Here is a 21,856-nt window from a genome sequence, read left to right as displayed (position 1 = left end):
TGCATGGATAGTGATGTTACAGAGTTGGAGCCCAGGGCCCTCCAAGCTGCGGCTTCCCCTCCCCGCTCAGGGCTGGACTACACCCAGCCCAATAGTGTCAGTGGCCTCCTACCCACAATCTCCTCTAAGGCAGAGGCACTGGGAAGGAGGAGAGCTTGGGAAGAGAAGACGTCGGCAGGGACATGGAAGGAGGCTACCCACTCCCCCAAAGAGACCCAAGTTATCACCTCCAACTTGAGCTCCAACACGGGTCCGAGGCCTGACTTCCCAGGATGGTCAGCGTTTGCTGTGAGGAATAAATTTGTCCAAAAACTTGGCAGAGGGTAGCAGGGCAGGTTAGAGGACAGACCGAGATCAGCTATTTTTCTCCTTATGGTCCCTCAATGAGCCCTTGAGGATTAGAGTTGTTCCCCTCAAAGGGCACAGAAACCATATGGGGTGCTTTAACAGGATAGGGTACAGTGTGGTACCCACTGCTATGAAATGTAGGGGTTCACGCTGGAGTTGGGGTGGAAAACAAATTTTCCACCTCAATTTCTCTGGGGTCTGTGGAGCTATCTGGTGTTTATGTGTGTCTCCCAACACTAATGTTGCCTGGGATCCTTGGCGTGTTCCCTGCTTTCCTGTATAGCCCCCGTGAAATCTGAAATGTCCTTCCCTCCCACCGCCTGATCCAACACAGGCAAGCAATGACTAGGTCAAACTGACTACCAGGGAGTGCTTGGCCACCACGCTAGATTCTGGCCTCAGCAACCCCAATGCCCCCGAGAAAGGTCAAGGAAGGCCGCTGCATCTTTGGTGCCAAGGAGACAGGGTCTGGATGGGAGCGGGGCACTCTGTGAGCTGCCCTGAGCCACGAATCCAACCCCAGAGCTGATAAGATACCAGTCTCCCTGGCAGGATGAGGGTTTGTGGGCAGAGAGGGGCACCAAGCCAAGCTAACACTGCAGGGCCTGCAGGGTCAAGAGAAGGCCAAGTCTATCCGGGCCTTTCTGCCCACAGCTTGCAGGGATGAGGTCTGGCCTGCCGAGTCAGGGAGGTGGGAAGCAGCTGATGTGCAGGCAAGGGGCAGACTCAACAGTGCAGGATCTTCATGAAGGCCTTGCGGAACTCGATGTTGAAGGTGGTGTAGATGATGGGGTTCACGGCACTGTTGACATAGCCCAGCCACGTGAAGGCGCTGTAGAGGACTGGCGGGATGTTGCAGTCACAGTGTATGTTCAGGATGTGCGTGATGAAGAAGGGCAGCCAGCAGATGATGAATACACCTGGGGAGAGGGCAGGGTCAGGCTCGCCCCTGGCCAAGGAGAGGCTAGCCTGACCTGAGTGGGCCCTGCCCCCTTTATGCCTGTCTGCTCTGCCACTGGCTTCCCTGGGTGCACTGGGAGTGCTAACTGTGTGCAGTAGTTCCAGGATCACAGCCAAAGGGGCTCCTGCCTCAGATCTAAGCATCCTGCTTCTGACACCTATCAGTCAGAAGGTCCCCACGCCTTCCTTGGCCTTATTTGTTTTTTCATCTGCTGAATGGACATGACATCTATCTGCTAGGGAAGGAAGTGGCTTACAAGGGGAAATGTTAGCCTTCTGACCCTCATCCGTCTCTGCAAATGGACACACAGACTATGTCCCAGTTACGGTTAGAAGCAATGTTATCCTCAACTGGTGACACTGGAGAGAATGTGCTGTCAGCAGGGTGGGTTGTACAATTTAGGGAAAGGGGGAGCTAAATTTCCATCTTGCTTAGTTTTCATAATGGCTCCATGAATTCCATGGGAAACTAGAGTTCCTGTTGTCTTTATATTGTCCGTGAGGCCTCTTTACTCTTAGTAGCACAAGTAACTCTTGTTACTAAGTGTTACTTGTGTTATTTCCCACCTGTCTAGGTCCCTTAGATGCCAAATCTGTTGCTCCAGCCTTTCCCAAGTTTGCTCAATATTGGTAGACACAGCCTTTGTTGGTCCCAACAAAAAAAACCCTGTCTTCTTAACACAGGCAGGCCTCAGGGCCACTTGCTCCTGTTGGAAACTCAATGTGTAGGTGCAAGAGGATGTTTTAGGGGCAGAGCATAGACCCTAGGGTAGAACTGGAGGACCGTCACATAGAGCCTTGCTCCAAACCCATCCCTTGCCCGTCTGGGGCCTCTGTTTCTGAGCAGGAGGGCATCAGAAGCTGCCCACTCATTTGCCAGAATCTCCTGACCATCAGATGGGGTCCCAGGGTCACAGAGATGGCAAGCTCACATCCTACCCTCCTCTCCCAACTGTCTGCATCAGTCTGCTTCCTAGGTGTTGTCTGTCATTAAACAATTTTCTAGAAGTTGAAAAAAATTAATTGCACTGTGTGTGTGTGTGTGTGTGTGTGTGTGTGTGTGTGTGTGTACATGAGCATCCATGCTCCACATGAGATCAGAGGGCAACTTGGGGGTACTGATTCTCTCCATCCACCATACGGGACTGAGGGGTTGAACTCGGGTTATCAGACTTGGTGGTGGCGAGCGCCTTTATCAGCTGAGCCACCTCTCCAGGCCATAGACGCTAGAGACACCTCTCAAAGGCCCATCTTATTTTTCACAGTTTTATCCCACAGGGACATGGTTGAGTGAAAATGTCTATTTCCAAATTCCTCACCAATAGTGATAGTAACATATCACACAATTACTCACATATGTGATGCTTTCCCAGCTCTGTGCTATCCTTACTATAATAACAACCCTGAGAGGCCACTTACTCTACAGACTGGGGGACTAGAAGGAGAAGACGGGGACACAGCCTGGTACACAGGCTATGGTGCCTTCCCATAGATCAGTGAAGCTCAGACACTATAGTCAAACTGCCCGAGTTGACCACGGTCAATTTGTGTAACTACTCAAAGTCCTGGTTTGCCCTTTTGTACAGTGGGCACCATAGGAGGTTCTACTGAATATTGACTGAATGTAACGAGCATGACCTGTTACTAAGGAAGTACCCAATCCATGCCCCTCCAGCCATGGTCATCAAGACAGAGTCTGGGATTGCAGGGGTTACCCTTTCCCCTAGCGAGGCAGGCCATAGCAGGCTGTCACTGTCAGCCTGATCTGACTCACCAAGTACAATGGCAAGCATCTGTGTGGCTTTCTTCTCCTTCTGCTGGGAGAGCTTCCTGCGGCTCATTGACTTAAGGGAGGTCCGGGTTTTGCCATTGGGCATGGTCTGGATCTCAAAGATCTTGGCAATCCTGGGGTTGATAATCCTGGCATGCCCATTCTTCTCTGGCTTGGCAGGACTGTCAGGGTTGCTATGGAGGCCGTGGTGGGATGGATCGGGGAGAGTTAGCTGGTGGTGACTGGGTGGGATGGGACTATACCGGGTCCTCTCTGGTGGACTGGTACTCGACAGCATCTCCATCTCCAGCTCCTGGGCTCGGCGGGCAGCATCCTGTGGTGGAGGCAGAGAACTTAGGATGAAATCTCTGGGCAGAAATCACCAAGCCTTGGATTTCCTGCCCTTCTGCACACTCCTGCAAACAACAGGGTGGCTCTGCAAGGAAAACAGAGAAGGCCATCACTGGGAGGCAGGGCCATCTGAATACAGCACCCAAACTTATGGCAGTCACTCCCGGACCACTTCCTAAATCCTTGTGAAGCCTCAATACCCTAGAAACACTTGGGTGCTATTACCCAGGGACTTCTCTTATTTTTAACCTGAGTGACACTTTCTCGGTTCTAACTAAGGGCCAGACATCAATCCAGATATTAAGATAAGCCTCTCCCTGACTGACATTCAGTCTTGACTCACCTTCAAGAACTCAGTTCTGACTACATGGAAATCGTGTTCCCCATCCGCCCTGCCAGGCTGGAGTACAGACTCCTGCACCAACACGGGCATGTGGGCTGATTAGCCTGATCCAGAAACCAAGGGCTGAGCTGGAAACTCCATATCGTCTCTGCTGGGCTGACCTGGAAGGTCCAGCACAGACGCACACATGGCTTCCAAGTTCTTCTTTAGACTCCCTTATCCTGGGCATTGGTGGTCTCAGACCAGCCTCTGAAATACAGCCTAGGTGCTCGGATGACAAAATGGGCTGCTGCCTTGAATATAACCTGAGATCTCTTTTAGTGTCTGCTTCGCAAATGGTTCTTTAAAGTCTTATCCCTGGGAGGCAGGCCCATTGTGGGGACCCTGCTAACTAAGAGACATGTTTCTGGACTTTAGATATAGTCCTCCATGGGTTTCCTGGACAGCAGGGGGATGAACTCTGGTGCTAGCTAGTACCACGAAGGGCTCAGGTACGCTATGTATCTGCACAGGTTCTACTTATAGGATATGCTTCTTGTCCACTTCCGGTGCTCTGCTCCTCCCCTATCCCACTGCCAGCTACCAGCTGCCAGCTCCCAGCCCCAGAGCTGCCTATCCAGAAGGTACCACACACTGAATGGACATTGTGGATTCAGAAGTCACATAGATCTGGACTCCAGGACATGCTCGACACTAACTGTTCAGACTTGGGTGAGCTACCTGTACTTCATGAGCCTTGGATTCCTCTTCTGTGAGCTGTAGACCAATAAGATTTACTTCCCAGGGTCACATGAGGATTTGATGGGATGACAGAAAGCATGGCAGGTGCTTGAGAAGTGGAAATAGCCCCTATTGTCACTTTTGGTAGGTTACATAAGCAGGTCATGTCTTCCAACAAGCTTCTGTGTGTCTGCACCTTGCAGAATTAAGGTATCTCACTGCACCCATACTTGGAAGTATGCAAGATGAATGTGCTCTCAGCTGATGCAAAATAGGGGTGCCAGGAGGCATGTTCCCCTTAAAATAGCTAGCGACGTCCCAGGATCCAGGATTGCGGGCTCCACTGGGGGCAGAAAGACGGCACTGGGTCCCTGGCCTGAACACTTACCATTCTCCGCCTGTTCACTGGGAAACTCCCATTAGACTTCATGATAACGGTGCAGAGTTTCATGTCCTCAGGGTGAGTACAGTTGCCCTGTGGAGTGAGCCAGCACATGGGTCACACAAGACAGTGGGGAGCAGAGGCGGTAAGTGGACAGAAACCCAAGGCAAGGGAGTCCATGGAGAACTCAGACTCTGAGCAGAGAGGCTCAGGAATTAGAGGAATGCGGTCACAGAAGACAAGCGGGGCAAGAATGAAGGCTGGCACTGTGATGAGAAGAGTGGGCAAGGGGAGGGGCAAAGGGACCTCATCCTTCCTGGAGGACCCACTCAGGACCATGCCAGGCACATGCTCACATCCTCTCTCACATCAATTCTTCAGGAGCACCCTGTGAAGTGCACATGACTCCCGTTTAACAGACGAGGAAACCGAGGCTCACAGAAGCTAAAGCAACATGCCCAAGGACACACGTCAACAAAGTGATTGCACCAGGGTTTGGACCTGATGCCTCTAACCGGTGAGTTCTTGCCCTTTCCATACCCACACTCTGCCTTCACTGTAGTGTTGATTGGAAGAGGGAGATTATATGATAAAAAGGGCAGGGGAAGGCTAGAGGGGCAGCAGAGAGAAGTAGAAGGGATGAGGCAGGGGTGTGCGTGGAGGGAAGGGCAAAGCATAGCAGGTCAAAAGAGTAGTACGGAGAAGATGGAGGAAGGGAAAAGGTTAGCGAGAGAAAGGTAAAATTACATGAGGAGGAAGAGAGAAACTAAGGACCAGACCAAGCAAGAACTGCTCTGTGCAGCCACAAAGGTCTCATGTAGACCATTCTAGCTAGCATCCTTCACGGACCCACGTCTTCCCTTTCTAAAGATGCTGTCACTCAGCTGAGGTGCACACCATCACCCAGCCCCAGGAAACTCCTCCAGCCTAGATTTCCACCTTACTGTGATGTCTCAGGTCCCCACCCAAGTGTGGTATGAGCCCTCTTGGTAGTGGTTAGGTTAGGTAGGGACCCTCTTCGGGGCTGAGGTTTGAGAACCTTGAGTGGGGTCTTCAGGTTGGCTCTGAAGGCTCGGCTGCTGCGCTTGGTGTTGACCCGCTTGCGGCGCTTGCGGAGGACAATGTAGATTTTTATATAGACCAGCAGGGTGACGATGAAGGGCACGTAGAACGAGACTATGGAGGAGTAGACCACGAAGGCTGGGTTGGCGATGATACACTCATTCTGGTCTAGAGGAAAGGAGAAACCCATACGGGCAAGGTGTCAGCAGGCTCGCCAGACCACAGTGCCACCAGAGGACAGTCATCCCCCTTGGTGGGAACCAGAAGCAATTTTACAGGCTAGATACTGGCTGTTGCCTGGAACGCTAAATGCAAATAAAGGCACAGTTTAAAAAAAACCAGGGTATAAATTGTTAGTAAGAAGTAAAGTTGGTACTATTGACTGCTTCCAAGTTTTTCATTCCTCTTCTCTAATTACTTGCTCGTTAGTTTTGTCCTTTCTGGGCATATAGGAGAGCCATGATTCAGAAGAGATGACACAAGGAAACATTTTCAAAAGAGAAAGCCATTACTTTAGCCTTTCCTATATAATGGGGGAAAGAGAGGCCCTGACACACCATAATTTTGTTAAGAGAATAATTTTATCTGCTTACTGAACTAGCTTAGCCATGTTTTAGTGTTTAATATGCATCCACAGTCCCTTCCAGGTTGACCAAATGTGTGTTACTATCAAACCCATTCTGAATTAATCAAGTATAACTAGCCTTTTCCACATTTCTGGGGACTCCTGCGGCGCCTGTATTCTCAACTACTCATTTGTGGAGCTTCACTCTAGCCTATGAACCACAGAGGTGCCTGTGTAACTCTTGTCTCTCTGCTGAGAAGCATCCCCATACTGCAAGTTTTCTGTTCCTCTTTTGTCTGAGATGCTCCTGACTCTGCCCCACACAGGAAGGGCATTGGGGTTGGCTTACTTCCTACTTGTTTGTAGCTTTTTTGATCCAGGCAGCATGGAACCTTCACTCTGCTGACCCACTGGGTTTCAATCTCATCCCCTAAATACCACAATCTGATATGGATGGAGTAAGCTCCCTGCTAAACACACGTGAGCACACACACACATGTGCAAGGCTATCTGGCTTACTTCAACATATTAAATGATGTTGAAAGTGGTCAGACTCCCTCCTCAGCCATTTTCCCCGTCCCCCAGACAGTCCCAATGTGCGTGGAGTCATTGTTTCCTCTCCCGCTCAGTCTGGAGCAACTCTGAGTTAGGCAGGAGCTGGGGGATGTATCCAGCCTCCTTGAGGATAAGAAGGGGCTCCCACTGGGCTCCCACCCATTTCTGCATCAAAGACTCAGCCACTCAGTGTCCTGAGTAGAGCAGAGAGGTGCAGCTCTCTGAGCCCCAGGCCAAGGACAGACTTGCCTGTGTTGTTGAGTCCGAAGAGCAGCGGGCAGGAGATGGTGAAGGACAGGACCCAGACAATGGCGATCATGACAGTGACCCGGCGCTTGGAGCTATAGCGCGTGTTGTACAACATGGGCATGGCCACAGCTGTGTACCTGCAAAGGGGAGGGTCCTAAGTTTGGGTTGCAGGCCATGTGTACCTGCAAAGGGGAGGGTCCTAAGTCTGGGCTGCAGGCCATGTGTACCTGCAAAGGGGAGGGTCCTAAGTCTGGGCTGCAGGCCATGTGTACCTGCAAAGGGGAGGGTCCTAAGTCTGGGCTGCAGGCCAGAAGATGCCTCCTTCTGCGAGATGCACCCAGATGTCCCTTCGGCTCGGTTCTCTGACATCTGAGGAATTCACTCGGTCAGCCCTTCCCCTGTCCCCACTTCAAACACACAGTCAAGCTCTTACTGAGAGGCAGCTACTGGGGACTCCTGGGCCTTTACACTAATTAATCTCCCCACCTGAACTACAGACTTCCTGATGGATCTTTGCACATTTGGAAACGTACTTACTGTACTGGACTTCAGGCGGTGGAAGAATTTGTTGACGAATGGTAGTTCTGTCCCTCAGAGCAAGCCCTTAGCCCCATTTAGCAATAAGGGATAATAGTGGCAGCCATTTTTAATCCTCCCCCACATTCCTCTACTGAGCTCTACTTAATCTGGTCTTCCAATAATCCTGTGAGGGGGAAGGGCAGGGCCTCTGGAAACCCTCATGATGTGTCTGCATACACGAGTAAAGGCTCTAAGGACACAGTTTAGTCAAGTGGGCATGGCTTGGACTCCCTTGACCATATCGCTTGTGCTGGACACAAAATTCAAACTCAACACCATGGCCTAAGGGACAGTTGGTGTTTTCATGTCTAGAAAATGAACCATGGAGTTCAAATAATTTCTACAATCTTCCCATGAGCTCCAGTCAGAACTATTTTTTATACAAGTTACAATCTGGGTAGTCCATGGGGAGTCTACACTTACTAGCCAAACACACACACACACACACACACACACACACACACACACACATACGAACTCACATACACGTAGCCAGGAGTTATAGCATCACAGAGAGAGCATGACCCCGAGGAGAGGTGAGGCACTCAGCAGAAAGGTGAGTGACCAGGATCACCTCACCCCCACCTGGTTGCCCTTACCTGTCGATGCTGATGGCACACAGGTTCAGGATGCTGGCCGTGCACATCATGACATCCAGAGTAACGAAGATGTCGCAGTGAATCCTGCTGAACTTCCACTCGCCCACCACCTGGAGACAAAGCAGTGTCATGGATGGGAAGCAGGGTTGTGGAGAGTACATATCAGTGGTTCATTACTGGGAGAGGTTGGGCAACAACCTTTCTCTCTCACTCTACAATAGAACAACCCTAGCATCTGTATTTGTGACATTTCTCCTTTCTGCAACAAAATACCTGGCAAAAGCAATATAATAAAGGGATTATTTTGACTTGCAGTTCTAGAATATTGCCCAACGTGGTGGAAAACGCAGGGTGGGCAGTTGAAGATTAAGGCATCTGGTCATGTTGAGTCAAAGGTCAAGAAGCAAAGAAAGGTGAATGCTAGTGTTCATCTGGCATTTCTCTTTGTATCCAGTTCACGTAGTCCACACCATGGGCTAGCATTTGCCCACATTTAGACTGGGTCTTTCCCCTTCAGGTAACTGAATCTTGAAAAGTCCCTCACAGACGTGCCCGAGGTTTGTCTTCTATGTGGTCTAGATCCCATTAGGCTGACAGTCCCTGTCCATCCATCACAGAAACCTTACAGCTCATCAGCGGAGCAGCAGTGAGGAGCAAGTGGTGCCTTCGAGGACCTGGGGCCTGTATCCCTGACCTCTCTCCTTTCAGACGTATGAAGCTACTTTGTATACCAGACACTTTGTGTTAGAAGAAAGATGGCTCACCCCATCTAAGGGCCGCAATTTTGAACTCTAATCTGTAAAGCGCCTGCGTGATTACCTTCTAAAATTCTGGCTTTGCCCATTTAGCATCTACTCACGACACAGACCATAGCCACTCTACTCTCTGATTTTTGGCAGCACATCTCACAGATCTAAGGTAAAGTCATCCCTCCCAGGGTTAGCTAACTCAGCAAGTCTGGAGTACCCCAACCATAGAGTAAACCTTCTGTCTCTCACAGGAGAGAAGGGTGAGAAAGCCCCATCCATGTCCTGGAGCAGGGAAGCACCCACTGAGTGTTATATAGAGTCCCCGCAATAATTGTCAGGTTGCTCTTTCCTAACGCTGTCCTTTCTTCGCTTCCCAGACATTAAATCAAACATTCCCAGGTAAGCTCCACTGGGGGTGCCCCCACCTCCCATGGATGAGGCAGCAGTTTTTCTGTGTACACCTTCTGGAGGTTCACATGAATCTTTTCCTGCACTGTGGGAGCCATCGCTGACTGAGTATCCAGCTGTAAAGCACAGCTATACAGAATTCATTTTCAGAGGACCACTGGGCAGGGCACTAGGCCCATCTGATTCACACTAGCTTTGGAGTCCCTCCTGAGACTGGTATCTAGAAGCTACCCCCATGTCCCTGAGGACCCAGAATTCAAGAACCTCTTTCCCATCTGTCCTGCCCCATTTCTACCTACCATTCATCCTGTCTACAAACATCTACTCAGTATCTTGGTGTGTGCTATACTCTGACCTAGACTTCTGGATAGAGAAGGAAATGGTCCAGACAGTCCAGGCTTTCTCAAGCAGAGTGTATTGTCTAAACCCTGATCAGGTTTTTCATCCATGGCATGGAAATTCCTCAGGTCCCAGGTTCAATGGGGAGAGGAGGAGAAAATGCTCAATCAGTGTCGAATAAGTGATTCAATGACCCTGAAACCTTTGCAATCTCATCTCTTCTAAAAAAAAAAAAAAAAGGCTCAGAGCAACTCTCTCTGTGAAGGATGTGAGACCTTGAAGTCTCCAGAGAGGCAGGAGCTCTCTCTCCTCTGCCCTCCCTCAGGAATCTATCTTCCTCAATTATCTAAGTGGAAAGGGGTGGAGCCAAGAAAGCCTTTCTGCAAGTGGACTCTTGAAGCACCTCTAAAACAATGGTGAAAGTTATGAATAAGAAGACATCTTTGTGTGAGACTGAGGTTCCCAGAGATCCCAATGCAGTTGGCGCAGAGATTTGCCCCTGTCCCACATGGTGTCTGAAAGCCAACAGAACCCACGGACAGAGCCCTGAGCCGAACAAGTTTCCCTCTGGAAAGAGAGTGACTCTTTGCCTGTGCACGAAGAAGGGAAAGAAGGGGGAAGTGGAAAGAGCAAAGGGAAGTGGAGGGATTCTAAGTATCTGTCACCTTTTCACCTTCATCCTCCTTGTTATGTCGTATGATCCATGAACCATCCCAGGCACTTTGAACATCAGGATTCATTTGATTTTCAAACAATCCTACAAGGTAGGGACTGTTGTTCTTCCTAACTTATAAGCAACGGGTCAAGGCACATGAAGGTTAGTTGTGCTCCTATTTCCTCAATCACTGCTCTGTGATTGCTTGAGGTGTAGGACCACCCCCCTTTTTTTTAAGGGAACAGGGGCAGATCAAGCCTGAGAATTAGGAGGTTCTTCAGGGAGAGTTTTGCACAGGGTTTGGAATGGACAGAGTCTAGGACCCTCACAGAAAAAGGGTCATGGAGGGGCAGCAGTGGGAGCCTGTGGTGGTTAGTTCTGGTTCTCAACCTGCTGCAACCTACGCTCACCTGAAAAGAGAGCCTCACTGAGAACAGGGCTGGCCTGTGTCCGTGCCTGAAACTCTTTGGTTTTGGATGGGTTCATTGAGGTAGGATGACCCACCATGGATGTGTGTAGCTCTATTTCATAGGCAGGGCCCTAAACTGTATAAGATTTGAGAGAGCAGCCAGGCCATGATGGCACATGCCTTTAATCCCAGCACTTGGGAGGCAGAGGCAGGCGGATCTCTGTGAGTTCGAGGCCAGCCTGGTCTACAGAATGAGTCCCAGGACAGGCACCAAAGTTTCACAGAGAAACCCTGTCTCAAAAAAAGTAGAGAGAGCAAGCTGAGCATTTACACATGTATCACAAGTATTTCTATCTGCTCTTTCCTGTGAATGAGATGTACCAGTTGCTTCAAGTACCTGCCTTGCCTTGTCCCAGCAACAGTCTATAACTTGAATTATGAGCCAGAATAAATCCTGTCTGCCCTAAGCTGCTTTTTGTCAGAGTATTTTCTAGCAACAGAAACAAATGACAACAATATTAAATACCTAGGCTTTGTCCCACGTACCCAGACTTGTGACTGCCACCTGCCCTGGACAGGCCACCCAGGCTTCCAGGCAGAGAAAACATTTGTGCCCACTGAAATTCCCCAGTACCCCATATCTGCTTGCTAGGCCTGGAGAGTGCCCTCGGGAAGAAGGGAGCCACTTTGGAACTTCTCCACCAGCGGCTCTCCACTTCCCTGGGAGACTTAGGTCAAGACAGACCAGACTGCTTTTCCTCAAAGCCTCTGGTTCCTGCTCCAGGAACTAAGCATAGAACTGTCTGTTCTTAGTTTTTCCATCAGTGTCCTCAATGTGTGATCCCTCAGCAGGGAGCTGCCTGCCCTCCAGTTTGAGGGATAGCTGGACTCTGTCCTGGAAGGTTGCACTATCCTCCCCGGGGAAAAGGACTGCAGCACAGGCTGACTGACCATGGGCACCTCTACCAGAATCCAGGCACCAGAATAAACTGGGAAGAGGAAATAAAGGTCACACAGAACAGCAGCCCCAGCGTCTGCAATGTGGAGAGAATGATGAAGAGATTCGGGCCTCAGAGCACAGACATTGTCCCCTCTTTAGGGGTTCTCCCTAGTGAGTCTCGCTTCTAGTACAACCTACGGAAACAATTCCAGGGCGATGCAGGATTCTAGCGTGGACCTTCCAGCCGTGTGAGTAGAGAAGACATTTATCTTCTCTGACCAGCTGGCCCATCATCTGCAAGATGGTCACAGTGCCAGCTCCCTGCAGGGCTTCTTTGAGGATCGTATAGGAAGATTCTGTATATAAAATTGCTATCCATTACGCCATAAGCTTAGAAAGTACACTGTGAGTGATGGTCTTAATTATTATGACTGTCTAGCCCATAAAGAGAAAGATGAGTCCAGAGGAGAAGGAAAGGCTACCTGGGGGAAGTGGCAGAAACCACTGGAGTTTAAGAATCCAGCCTCCAGGACTAGGTTCTCCTAGACGAAGGCAGGGACCCAGACCTACCTCCAAGTAGACGACCCAGGGCATGACCAGTGTGGCTACCAGGAGATCGGCCACAGCAAGGCTGACTATCAGGTAGTTGGTGGTGGTCTGCAAAGCCTTCTCTCGGGATACAGCCATGCACACCAGCACATTGCCAAAGACGATGATGAAGATGAGGAGGGTGAGCAGCATGGCATAGTAGTTGTAGTGGGGCCTGTCCGCCTTTCCTTCTGACCCATTGAAGGGCCGGCTCCAGTTCTGCCTCTCCAGATCATCATCGTACCAGGACAGGTTCAGTGGATCCATCGGGGCAGCGGGGCCACTGGGTGGCAAGGTTCTGCTTGGGAGAGATGAACACAGAGAGTGAACGGGAGGGCTTTCCAGGCACGCTTCCTCTCAGTGTGGGGTTCCCCGAAGAAAACCCAAGCACTAGCAGAGTAGAGACTTCTCCAGCCTGGGATTTTTTTGCTCATATTCAGTGATCTTATAATGTTGAGGCCTGCTTCTGTTCTTGTAGCAGATGGTATAATAAATGAAAAGCATACATTTCTTCAAGTGTAATAAAACAAATAAAAACTTCAAACAAACTACTTATTCATTCTTTTACTTGCTCAACCTACTCATATGCACAGTAAACTAGTTGGGAGTTCCAGTATCTGATGGTGGAAACAGGAACAGGCACTCATTAATTCCTGATGCTATTAACATTTATTAATCACCATTCTATATGTGACTAGAAAATACAGGCAAACCAAAAAGAATAATGGTTTTGTATCTTACATTCTAGAAGAAGTAATAGCTACTGTGCTCAGTAGCACAGACCTGAGATTCCAGTTGCTCCCAAAACTAATGTAGGGGGACAGAGATTGCAAGGCTATCCTGGGCTACAGGGTGAGTTCAAAGTCATTCTGACAATTTACTGAAACTCTGTCTCTCAAAAATTCAAAGAACGAAAAAAAGATGTTTTCGTACATTTTAATGGTAGAGAGTTTGCCTAGTATATACAATGCTGTGGGTTCAGTCTATAAAGAAAGAAAGAAAACAATAGCCAATTGATCAAGCAATGAACTTTGTGGTGGTGGCGGAACTAGGAAGTGGAGAGATCTTTGAGATACACATCTAGTTTACGCACTCAAGCAAGACTTTTTGATGAAAGTGACATTCAATTGAGACCTGAAGGATATGTAGGAACTAGACATGTAGAAAACTGGAGATTGTGGGATAAGTCCAGACAGAAAGGCCAGGTGCCATATTAAAGGGCTTAAAAGAGATTTGAGGGAACAGGAGCTTAGACAGTCTTGGCATGAGTTGAATCAGAGCAACTATATTGGTGAGATCACAGAGGGCCTGAAAAGTCATTAAGACTTGATCTAAGGGCAGAAACCACATGTTCAGGTCTACCTGACAGAGTGTGATGAATCTGAGCATGGTACATATTGGATGGGAGAGGTCCACAGAGGAGGCAGGATACCAGGAGGAAGCCAGTGCAGGTATCCAAGCAACAGATGATGAACTTCCACAGAATGCATCTTGTGGTAGGCCTAAGATGAAGTAGGAGGAGACTGTTAAGCAACTAAATGTTGGAAGGTTTTTCGCCTGGGAAGAACATAGCACAGCCCCAACAGCAAACCATTCTGTTAAGCTAAAATGCAGGGCATGACAATGAGATTCAGGAAAATTAAAATAGAGGGACATTCATAGACTGAATGGGTTTTGTCAGCTTGGGAGTCCACGGAAACTTAGGAGGAAAGAATGATGGGTTCTGGAAAGTTCACTGAATGCTTAGGGTGGAAGAGAGTGCAGAGTGAAACAAGGTAACTTTAATTCTGGAAAGAGGTAGTGGTCACTGAATGGCAGCAGGTGAAGTGAGCACAGACAGTAGGTGCCGAGGAGCCTGGTGGTGGAGTCATTGGGGACAGGAGCGGAAATGAGGCTAAGAAGGGAAAGAAACATCCATGGAAATTCACGGATTTCCCTAGGGCTAGCAGAGATGCGCTCACAGAGAAAATGTAGCTCAGGAATAGAGTCGGTAGGCATCAAGCTTGACTTGGGCTATGGCTGTCATTGAGACAATGCACACATTGTCATGGAATATTAGTTGACAATGTGTTACATTAGTTTATGCTGAGGAACATTTGGATAATGATGCAAAGACATGTTGCATTCTTTTATGTTGCGTTTGTTTAACTCTGTAAAGCTGTGCTACTTTGCCTGTCTAAAACACCTGATTGGTCTAATAAAGAACTGAATAGCCAATAGCGAGGCAGGAGAGAGAGAGAGAGATCTGGAAAGAGAGAGTAAGTAACAAGGAAGGAGAGGAGAACTCCAGGACCAGCCACCCAGCTATACAACAAGCTACGGAGTAAGATGTAAAGAAAGGTATATAGAAAGGTAAAACCCAAAGGCAAAAGATAGATGGAACAGTTTAAGAATAGCTGATAAGAAACAAAACAAGCTAAGGCTGGGCATTCATAAGAAAGAATAAGACTCTGTATGATTTATTTGGGAGCTAAGTGGCAGGCCCCCAAAGGACAAAGAGTAAAACACAACAGAGTAAAATATACCAACTACATCACATAATATAGTCTTAACAATGGCAACAATATGTTCTGACTTCATGGGGTTCAGTGAACTGTATTGGCTTTCTGAGGTCTTCCACACAAAGCACTATGACCTCCAGGGGCTCCCCTACCCAGATGGGCTGTGAAAGCCACCAGTCAATGCCATTTGGGATGAAAATGGGGGAAAAAAGCAGATGGCTGATCTCCTATTCAGCACCACCGCTCTGAGATCCCTGGGGAAACGGAAATGTCTAATTCAGTGTGGTGCGACATGGAGCGCAATCCTGCAGCAGGTTTCCCAATTCGCAGGCAGTGAGGCATCGTGTCTTATTGATGCCGCATTCAGCAAAGCCAATGAGTTCCTCTTCCCACTTGGAGCACACAGCGGGAGACCTGTATGCACATATTGATCAGGCAGCCCTGCTGCTTGTGACTTTAATTTATTCAATCAGCATCTATTGAACCTGCTACACATGAAGCACCGTGCAATGCGTTGAAGTCTAGAGGAACCTTCACTCCTATTCAGTTGGCTTTTTTTCCCAGCACTGGGAGATTGGACTAAGGACTTAGCGTCTGCCACCTTTCAGTCCTCTTTCTCTTTTTATTTTGAGACAGCCTTACTAAAGTGCTCGGGCTAGCCCTCCATCACCAGGAAGACCTTTAACTGGTGATCCTCCTGCCTCAGCATTCTCAGTCACCATAATGGCTACTAAGCCTGCCTCTACCCCAAATCTCTCTGTCCCCCTTCTCATTGCCTTTAGTCCTCCTGGCCTAGCCAGTGGTACCTGCTTTGGTTCTCAGTTCCCTGTATCTCCTCCCTTGGCCCATTCTCAAGAGATCAGATTTGTGGTTCTGCAAAACAGGGGTGAGCTAAGATAATGGAGCCATCTACTTACGGGCTTGAGAGTCTGCCTGGTGATTTTTAGATATACTGTCTCAACCTCTAAACATCTGTCTGTGAGCTTCCAATATTACCCCTACTTCATAAACGAGGCAAGTATCCAGAAAACTCAGAATTCTCTGTTCTGGAATTAGCCTGGACTGTCTCCACCCCCCTCAGGGCTCCTGCTTGCCCATCCCAGGTTCTGTCCTGGAATACCCCTACTTGTGTGTCTGCTTTCTCACTGAGGTACAGCGCTCCTTCACTTTCATGGAGTAAATACACAAGCACACAGCTTTGTTCTTTCCTGACTCCCTGTTCCGTGGTCTGCAGGCAGTGAGCATTAAACAGATGTTTGCTGAACTGAATCAAAGGTTCCACTAGTAGACCTGGGAAGAAAACCCATCTGGCCCTGAAATGCACTTGCTGACACTGACCACTAGATTCACAAACGCCCAAAAGTAATGCAGCCCTAAGAGCATTGAATGATGTGGGAGTGATTTCTTATTAATAAAGAAACTGCCTAGGCCCATTTGATAGGCCAACCCTTAGGTAGGTGGAGAAACCAGAACAGACTGCTGGGAGAAAGAAGCTGAATCAATGAGTCTCCATGATTCTCCCACTCCAGAGAGACGCAGGTTAAGATCTTTCCTGGTAAGCCAGTTCATGGTGCTACACAAAATATTAAAAATGGGTTAGATCAATATGTGAGAGCTAGCCAATGGGAGGCTGGAACTAATGGGCCAGGCAGTGTTTAGGAATACAGTTTCCATGTAATTAATTCGGGTAAAGCTAGCCGTGCGGGCAGCCGGGTGCTGGGGATGCAGCCTTGCCGCTCCTACTACAACAATTGAATGGTGACTCCAGTAATGGGCTGTATTGTGTTTCACATCAGCCTTGCAAAATTCATATGCTAAAGCCCTAACCCCAAGATCTCAGAAGGTGATTGGAGATAGGACCTTTACACGGAAAATTAACTTAAAATGAGGCCCCTAAGAGAGACCCTTCTCCAATCTGATGTGTGTCCCATAGGAAGAGAAACCCTGGACACCCAGGGTTACCAGGGCTACAGGAACAGAAGAAAGATCACCCGGGGATGCTGTATTAAGGGGAAAATGTTCGAAGAGGAGGTAAAGCTTGTGCCTGGGCCCCGGCTGCAGGAAAAACCTACAAGTAAGGTAGCAGCTAGCCTGGAGGTTTCTTCTTTCCCAGGCCACCTCCTCTAGTCAATTGCTGTAAGGTGAACTAACTTTCTTGGGTCCTCAGAGTGGAATATAGGCTTCAGTATTGATTTAGGGAACGCCAAGAAAGCAAAAGGATAGCGCTAACCTCCAGCACAGACTTAAGATGCTGTCAGTTACAAAGAGCATTCTGACTTTGTAGACACTGAAAACGGAAGGGAGGGAGGGCATTGCATCTTAGAATGGATTAGGCAGAGCACCTTTTGGACTCCTTCAGAAAGCCTGAGAAAACCTGGCAGGATCAGAACCCTATGTTCATCCATCTCCTTCCTCTTTTCCTTCAGCCTTTGGATTGCACAGGTTGTTGGACCCCCCAAAATATCAAGAGACACAGAATACCTAGAGGACCCTGCCCCCTCTCCTCTCCCCCATGTCCTTGACCTCTGAGCCTCTGGATTTTTCATCCTTGCCAGAGATTATCCCTATGGGGTGGACAATGAGAATGTCCATATTGAGACATCTTGGGGCTCCTCCAGGTATCCTGGGCTGGTTGGCCAGAAGGGGTCAGCATCTGCTCCAAAGCCAGATGTAGTCAGCATTTGCTCTGAGACTTGTATGCAGAACATGAGAGGCCACATAGCAGCCAGGACACTGGATTGGCCAGGAAAGACCAAAATGTTTGTTCTTTTCCTTTTTTTTTTTTTTTTCCTGAGAATTGCCCTGAGTGAGCTATTCTTCCTGTCATAAGAATTTTCAGGTACATATGGTCACATGCCAGAAGATTTTGGTTGGGGCTTTAAAAACACAAAGGAATTGCTCACCGGCCCCCAAGTGCATCCCCCATTTGTTCATAGGTGGCTCCTACCTCCTGGAAAAGTACAAAGGCTCCCTATCGCAGTTCCGAGTTAACGAGTACTCACTGAGTAACAAATACAAACGTGTTATGGCCATATCTCAGCCTGAAGGGTGTAGCCACAGCACTGTGCGTCCTGGGAAACAGGCAACTGATCTAACCCTGAGATGCTTGGCTCATTCAAGGAGTGTCTGGGTCAGTGTCCCGAAAGTACCCACTATATCTACCTGAGCATCAAAAGGGTGGTGACAACTGTTCCCCATCCACCCCACCAGGAGACACGGTGCCATGCGTACTGTGGAACCTCTGAGGCTTGCTTTCTCAGATGATCCCATGACAGATGGGATCATAGGAAAGCCTTTAATATAGGTGGCCTACAAGCCCTGGGCCAGTGAGGTGACAGAAACCACCTGCCCCTCATCTGCTCCCAGTATTCACTGTTTCTGCCCTTGTTTAGAAAGGCAAAGGTCATCTAAAAAGATCTTCCAGAACCATCTATTCTGGGGCTCAGTGCGCCCCGCCCCCACAAGTGTCCCTCAAACACCCAGCCCAGCTCCAGCCTGCATTAGTTAGCAGTGGCCTCTTAGAGCAAATGTCTGCAGTGAGCTAGGATGTGTGGAAATAGCGAGCCAAGAAGATGGAGTCAGGGTATCCAAGCTCAGCAGCTGTATTGTGTGTTGCCTAATTTGGAAATAACCCAGCTTTCCCACGGAGAAGCTGAGAGACTCCTTGGTGCTGAGCTGGATTCCCAGCAATCTAGACTGACACCCTGCAGAGACCACCCTCTGCTGAGCCAAAGACGGGGAGAACACAGCATGGGACAGGGAAGGGAGCAGAGGTTATGGTACAAAGCACCCCCCTCCTTTTTCCAGTCACACCCCAGAGACGTGCAGGCTCTCGGTCTGTCAACAGATGTGGCTCTTCACAAGCAGGTTGGGAGAAAGAAGAGGCGCCATGGTTGAAGGATGACTCCCAAATGAGGTATTTTCTCAGGGACAGAACTTGAGGGGGGTGATCAAGTTTAGCCCCCAGACAGCTAGGGTAAAAGGTCAAAGAGTTCCATCCATTGGGACAACCTGGGTCACCAAAGGAAAGTTGGTTGGTCCAGGAAGGTGGTGTCACCCTTTCATTCCTCCTTCCGGCCTCTGTGTCTTCTCATTTCTGTTCCAGGGAGCTCAGAGCTGGAGGGTGGGGGAGGGGGGAGAGCTGCTTCGTGAACCCTAGCAGCCTGTTTCCTGTGCTCTCCCCTCAGCTTCTCTGTGCTGCCTCCTCTGAAGTTTGGCACTTGAAGGAATCTAATTGTCTAATTAAAATTTAACAATCCCTTATCAGGCTCGATGGCGGGTGAGACACTGCTGTCTTAAACACATCATTTTTTTTTCTTCTTCTTTTCTGAGACTTTAAGCATTTCAATGAAAAAGTAAAGGGGGGGGCAGTTCTCATTCCCATGTCAAAAGCAGTTTGGTGGAGTGATGTGCTGGATGGGGATGGGGAGTGAGTAGGTAGGGTGCTCCTCTCCAGGGGCCCTGGCAACCGGAGCCACCACTTCCCTCCTCTAAGAGAAGGGTGGGGGTCAGGCTGTGGTTCAAGAGTGGCTCTTTGTCGGGAGTCTCCAGAGGCTCCAGGAAGGCAGAGTGGGACAAGGAGGGGGAGGGGAGGAGATGCTCCATCAAGTAACAGTTCCTTATATTTCTTGACCAGCCTCTGCCTGGGTGGGGGATGGACAGATGTCACCCTAGGAGTCCTAGGTAGAGCACCTACCAGGGATCTATTAGTAGGCATCCACCCCACCACAGAGACCCCTAGACCTAGACTCCAAGGGCCTGGAGTGGTAGACAAAGATATTAGCATTGTCTGAATGTCAGGGTTTCTTAAATCCTGAGCTGAGGGTCTGGGGTGGCAGTGTCTGTGGAAATGGCAAAGAAGAGGGATGAAACTGGCCGTGACAAGGGGTGGTGGTGGACATGAGACAAGGCATATACTGTCAGCTCCAGGTTCACCCCCCTCCTCACTCAACTCCTGAGAACACTCTTTCTCAACACCCTAAGCCCAGGTACACTGAGAAACTGGGTCCATCTCAGGTCTCAGCAACTTAAACATGAGTGAAGGTTTTAGAGGGAAAGAGGCTTTGGGGATTGGTTGTCCCCCAAGGCCCATGTGCTGACTAATGACTCACTCCCCAGGTTGGCATTATTGGGAGGTGGTGACAATAATAAGAGGAGGGGCATGATGGGGGCTTTTAGAGCACTGGGGTGAGCCCTCAGGAATTCTTACCCATCTTCTTCCTCTAGTTGCCTCCCAACCACTGTGAGAAGAGCAGTTTTCTCCACCACAGTCTCCTGGCATGATGTGCTACCTCCACACCAACCATAGAACCAAAGGGCTGCCATCTTGCTCTCTAAACCAGCCTTTCTCAACCTTCCTAATGCCGCAGCCCTTTAATACAGTACCTCATGTTGTGGTGAACCCCAACCATAAAATTATTTCGTTGCTACTGCATAACTTTCATTTTGCTACTGTTATGAATTGCAATGTAAATATCTGATATACAGGCTATCTGATACGCTAGCCCCCAAAGGGGTTGGGACCCACAGGTTGAGAACCACTGCAAACCCTTCCTCTTAAGTTGATTATCTCCTATGTTTGTGATAGTCATAGGTATTACTCTCGGGCTCCAGAACAGCACCCTCCTCAGCCTCAACACCACTGTGGGGCACAAGTCTGTACTATTTAGAGACCTAGACTAGAGGGGGGCCTTCCCTCTAATGACCCGGCCCACCATTGCTGGTGACGGGTCTCTATAGAGGAGGTAGGAAAGAGCACAGGCTGATATCACATTCTTATGTACCTCTACTTCTGACACCCTCCACGTCTGACATGGACCAACCAATCTCAAGTTTCACAACACAGCAGCAAAGCTTGTCTCCTTGTAGGACACTGTTAAGTCTTCCTTAGAAAGTGTGGAAAAGCCAAGAAAAAGATCTCTGGCCCTCTCACTTTCTGGCTGTGTCTGCCCCTGCCTTGCTGGAGCCAGAAGGTATAGCTTATGTCAAGGCCTTCAGTGACCCAGCCTGAGGGTGGTAGTTCAGCCATCAACTTGAAGTCCCCAACTTCAACCCACTTGCTGGAATTAAAGCTTTCCTGGCAGCCTCCAGCCTCCTGCTTTATAGGAAAAATGGAATCTTCCTATGGATTTGCTGTCACCAAATCTGCAAACCTCCAGCACAGGATGCTGCTTGCTACCTTCCTGGGTTTCAGTGTTCCACTTCCTCTGCAGGGGCAGCCCAGACTTGGGCCCAGGATCCTACCACATTCAAAGTCCAGCCCCGCCCTCAGGCCTGCCTTCCCAGCCTTTCTCCAGGGAAGCTTCCATTGATACCTCTCATCCCAGCACAGTGCTTCTGGAAACAGTGCAGATGCAAGGCCATTGTTTGCCAATTGCTCGGTATCAATCAGTGCATCTTACCAAAAGTAAGCAACTTGTTATAAGGCTGGCTTCTACCTCGTTCCTTCCAAATGCTCACCTCCGGGCACAGAGCCTGGCAACAAGAGATGACTCACAAATGAAAGACATCTATAGAACTAGTAGTATCTCATGCAAGGGTCTATACCCAGCAGACACTGGGCTTGGGGTCTTATTCACCTTGTAATAGTTTCTCCCTCTGGATCCTTCTCCATAGGGACCATGCTTCTCTTCTTAGAGCTCACCTGGCTTTCTGCACCCCAGTGACAGAAACTTAGCTATTAGAGTCCTTCTAGGGTTTCTATGAAGTGTATACTTAGCACCCAGGGTTCCAGGATGTGGGAGGGCAGAGTTTATGCACACCTGAGATTGCAGATAAGCAGGA

At 49.0% G+C, this 21,856-nt stretch overlaps 1 protein-coding gene across 1 annotated transcript in view; it reads right to left on the bottom strand.

Annotated features, from left to right (window-relative positions):
* Window positions 1-1,074: 1,074 nt before the first annotated feature.
* The window catches only part of Drd2 (dopamine receptor D2), a 62,018-nt gene continuing 41,236 nt past the window's right edge, over window positions 1,075-21,856 (bottom strand). Inside the window, exons 2-8 of the mRNA XM_050156269.1 lie at window positions 12,555-12,873; window positions 8,485-8,594; window positions 7,307-7,443; window positions 5,915-6,105; window positions 4,882-4,968; window positions 3,083-3,413; window positions 1,075-1,268 (exon numbers count right to left, since the gene is read on the bottom strand). Of these exons, the coding sequence (XP_050012226.1) occupies window positions 1,075-1,268; window positions 3,083-3,413; window positions 4,882-4,968; window positions 5,915-6,105; window positions 7,307-7,443; window positions 8,485-8,594; window positions 12,555-12,839 (1,335 nt within the window). The 5' untranslated portion in view covers window positions 12,840-12,873. The remainder of the gene's footprint in view (window positions 1,269-3,082; window positions 3,414-4,881; window positions 4,969-5,914; window positions 6,106-7,306; window positions 7,444-8,484; window positions 8,595-12,554; window positions 12,874-21,856) is intronic.

Source organism: Alexandromys fortis, unplaced genomic scaffold, assembly GCF_014885135.2.
Source record: "Alexandromys fortis isolate MF-2015 unplaced genomic scaffold, M_Fortis_MF-2015_v1.1 scaffold_89, whole genome shotgun sequence".
In the NCBI taxonomy this organism is placed as follows: domain Eukaryota; kingdom Metazoa; phylum Chordata; class Mammalia; order Rodentia; family Cricetidae; genus Alexandromys; species Alexandromys fortis.
Note: the sequence above shows the minus strand (reverse complement) of the source record. Positions and strands in the feature narration are given on the sequence as shown.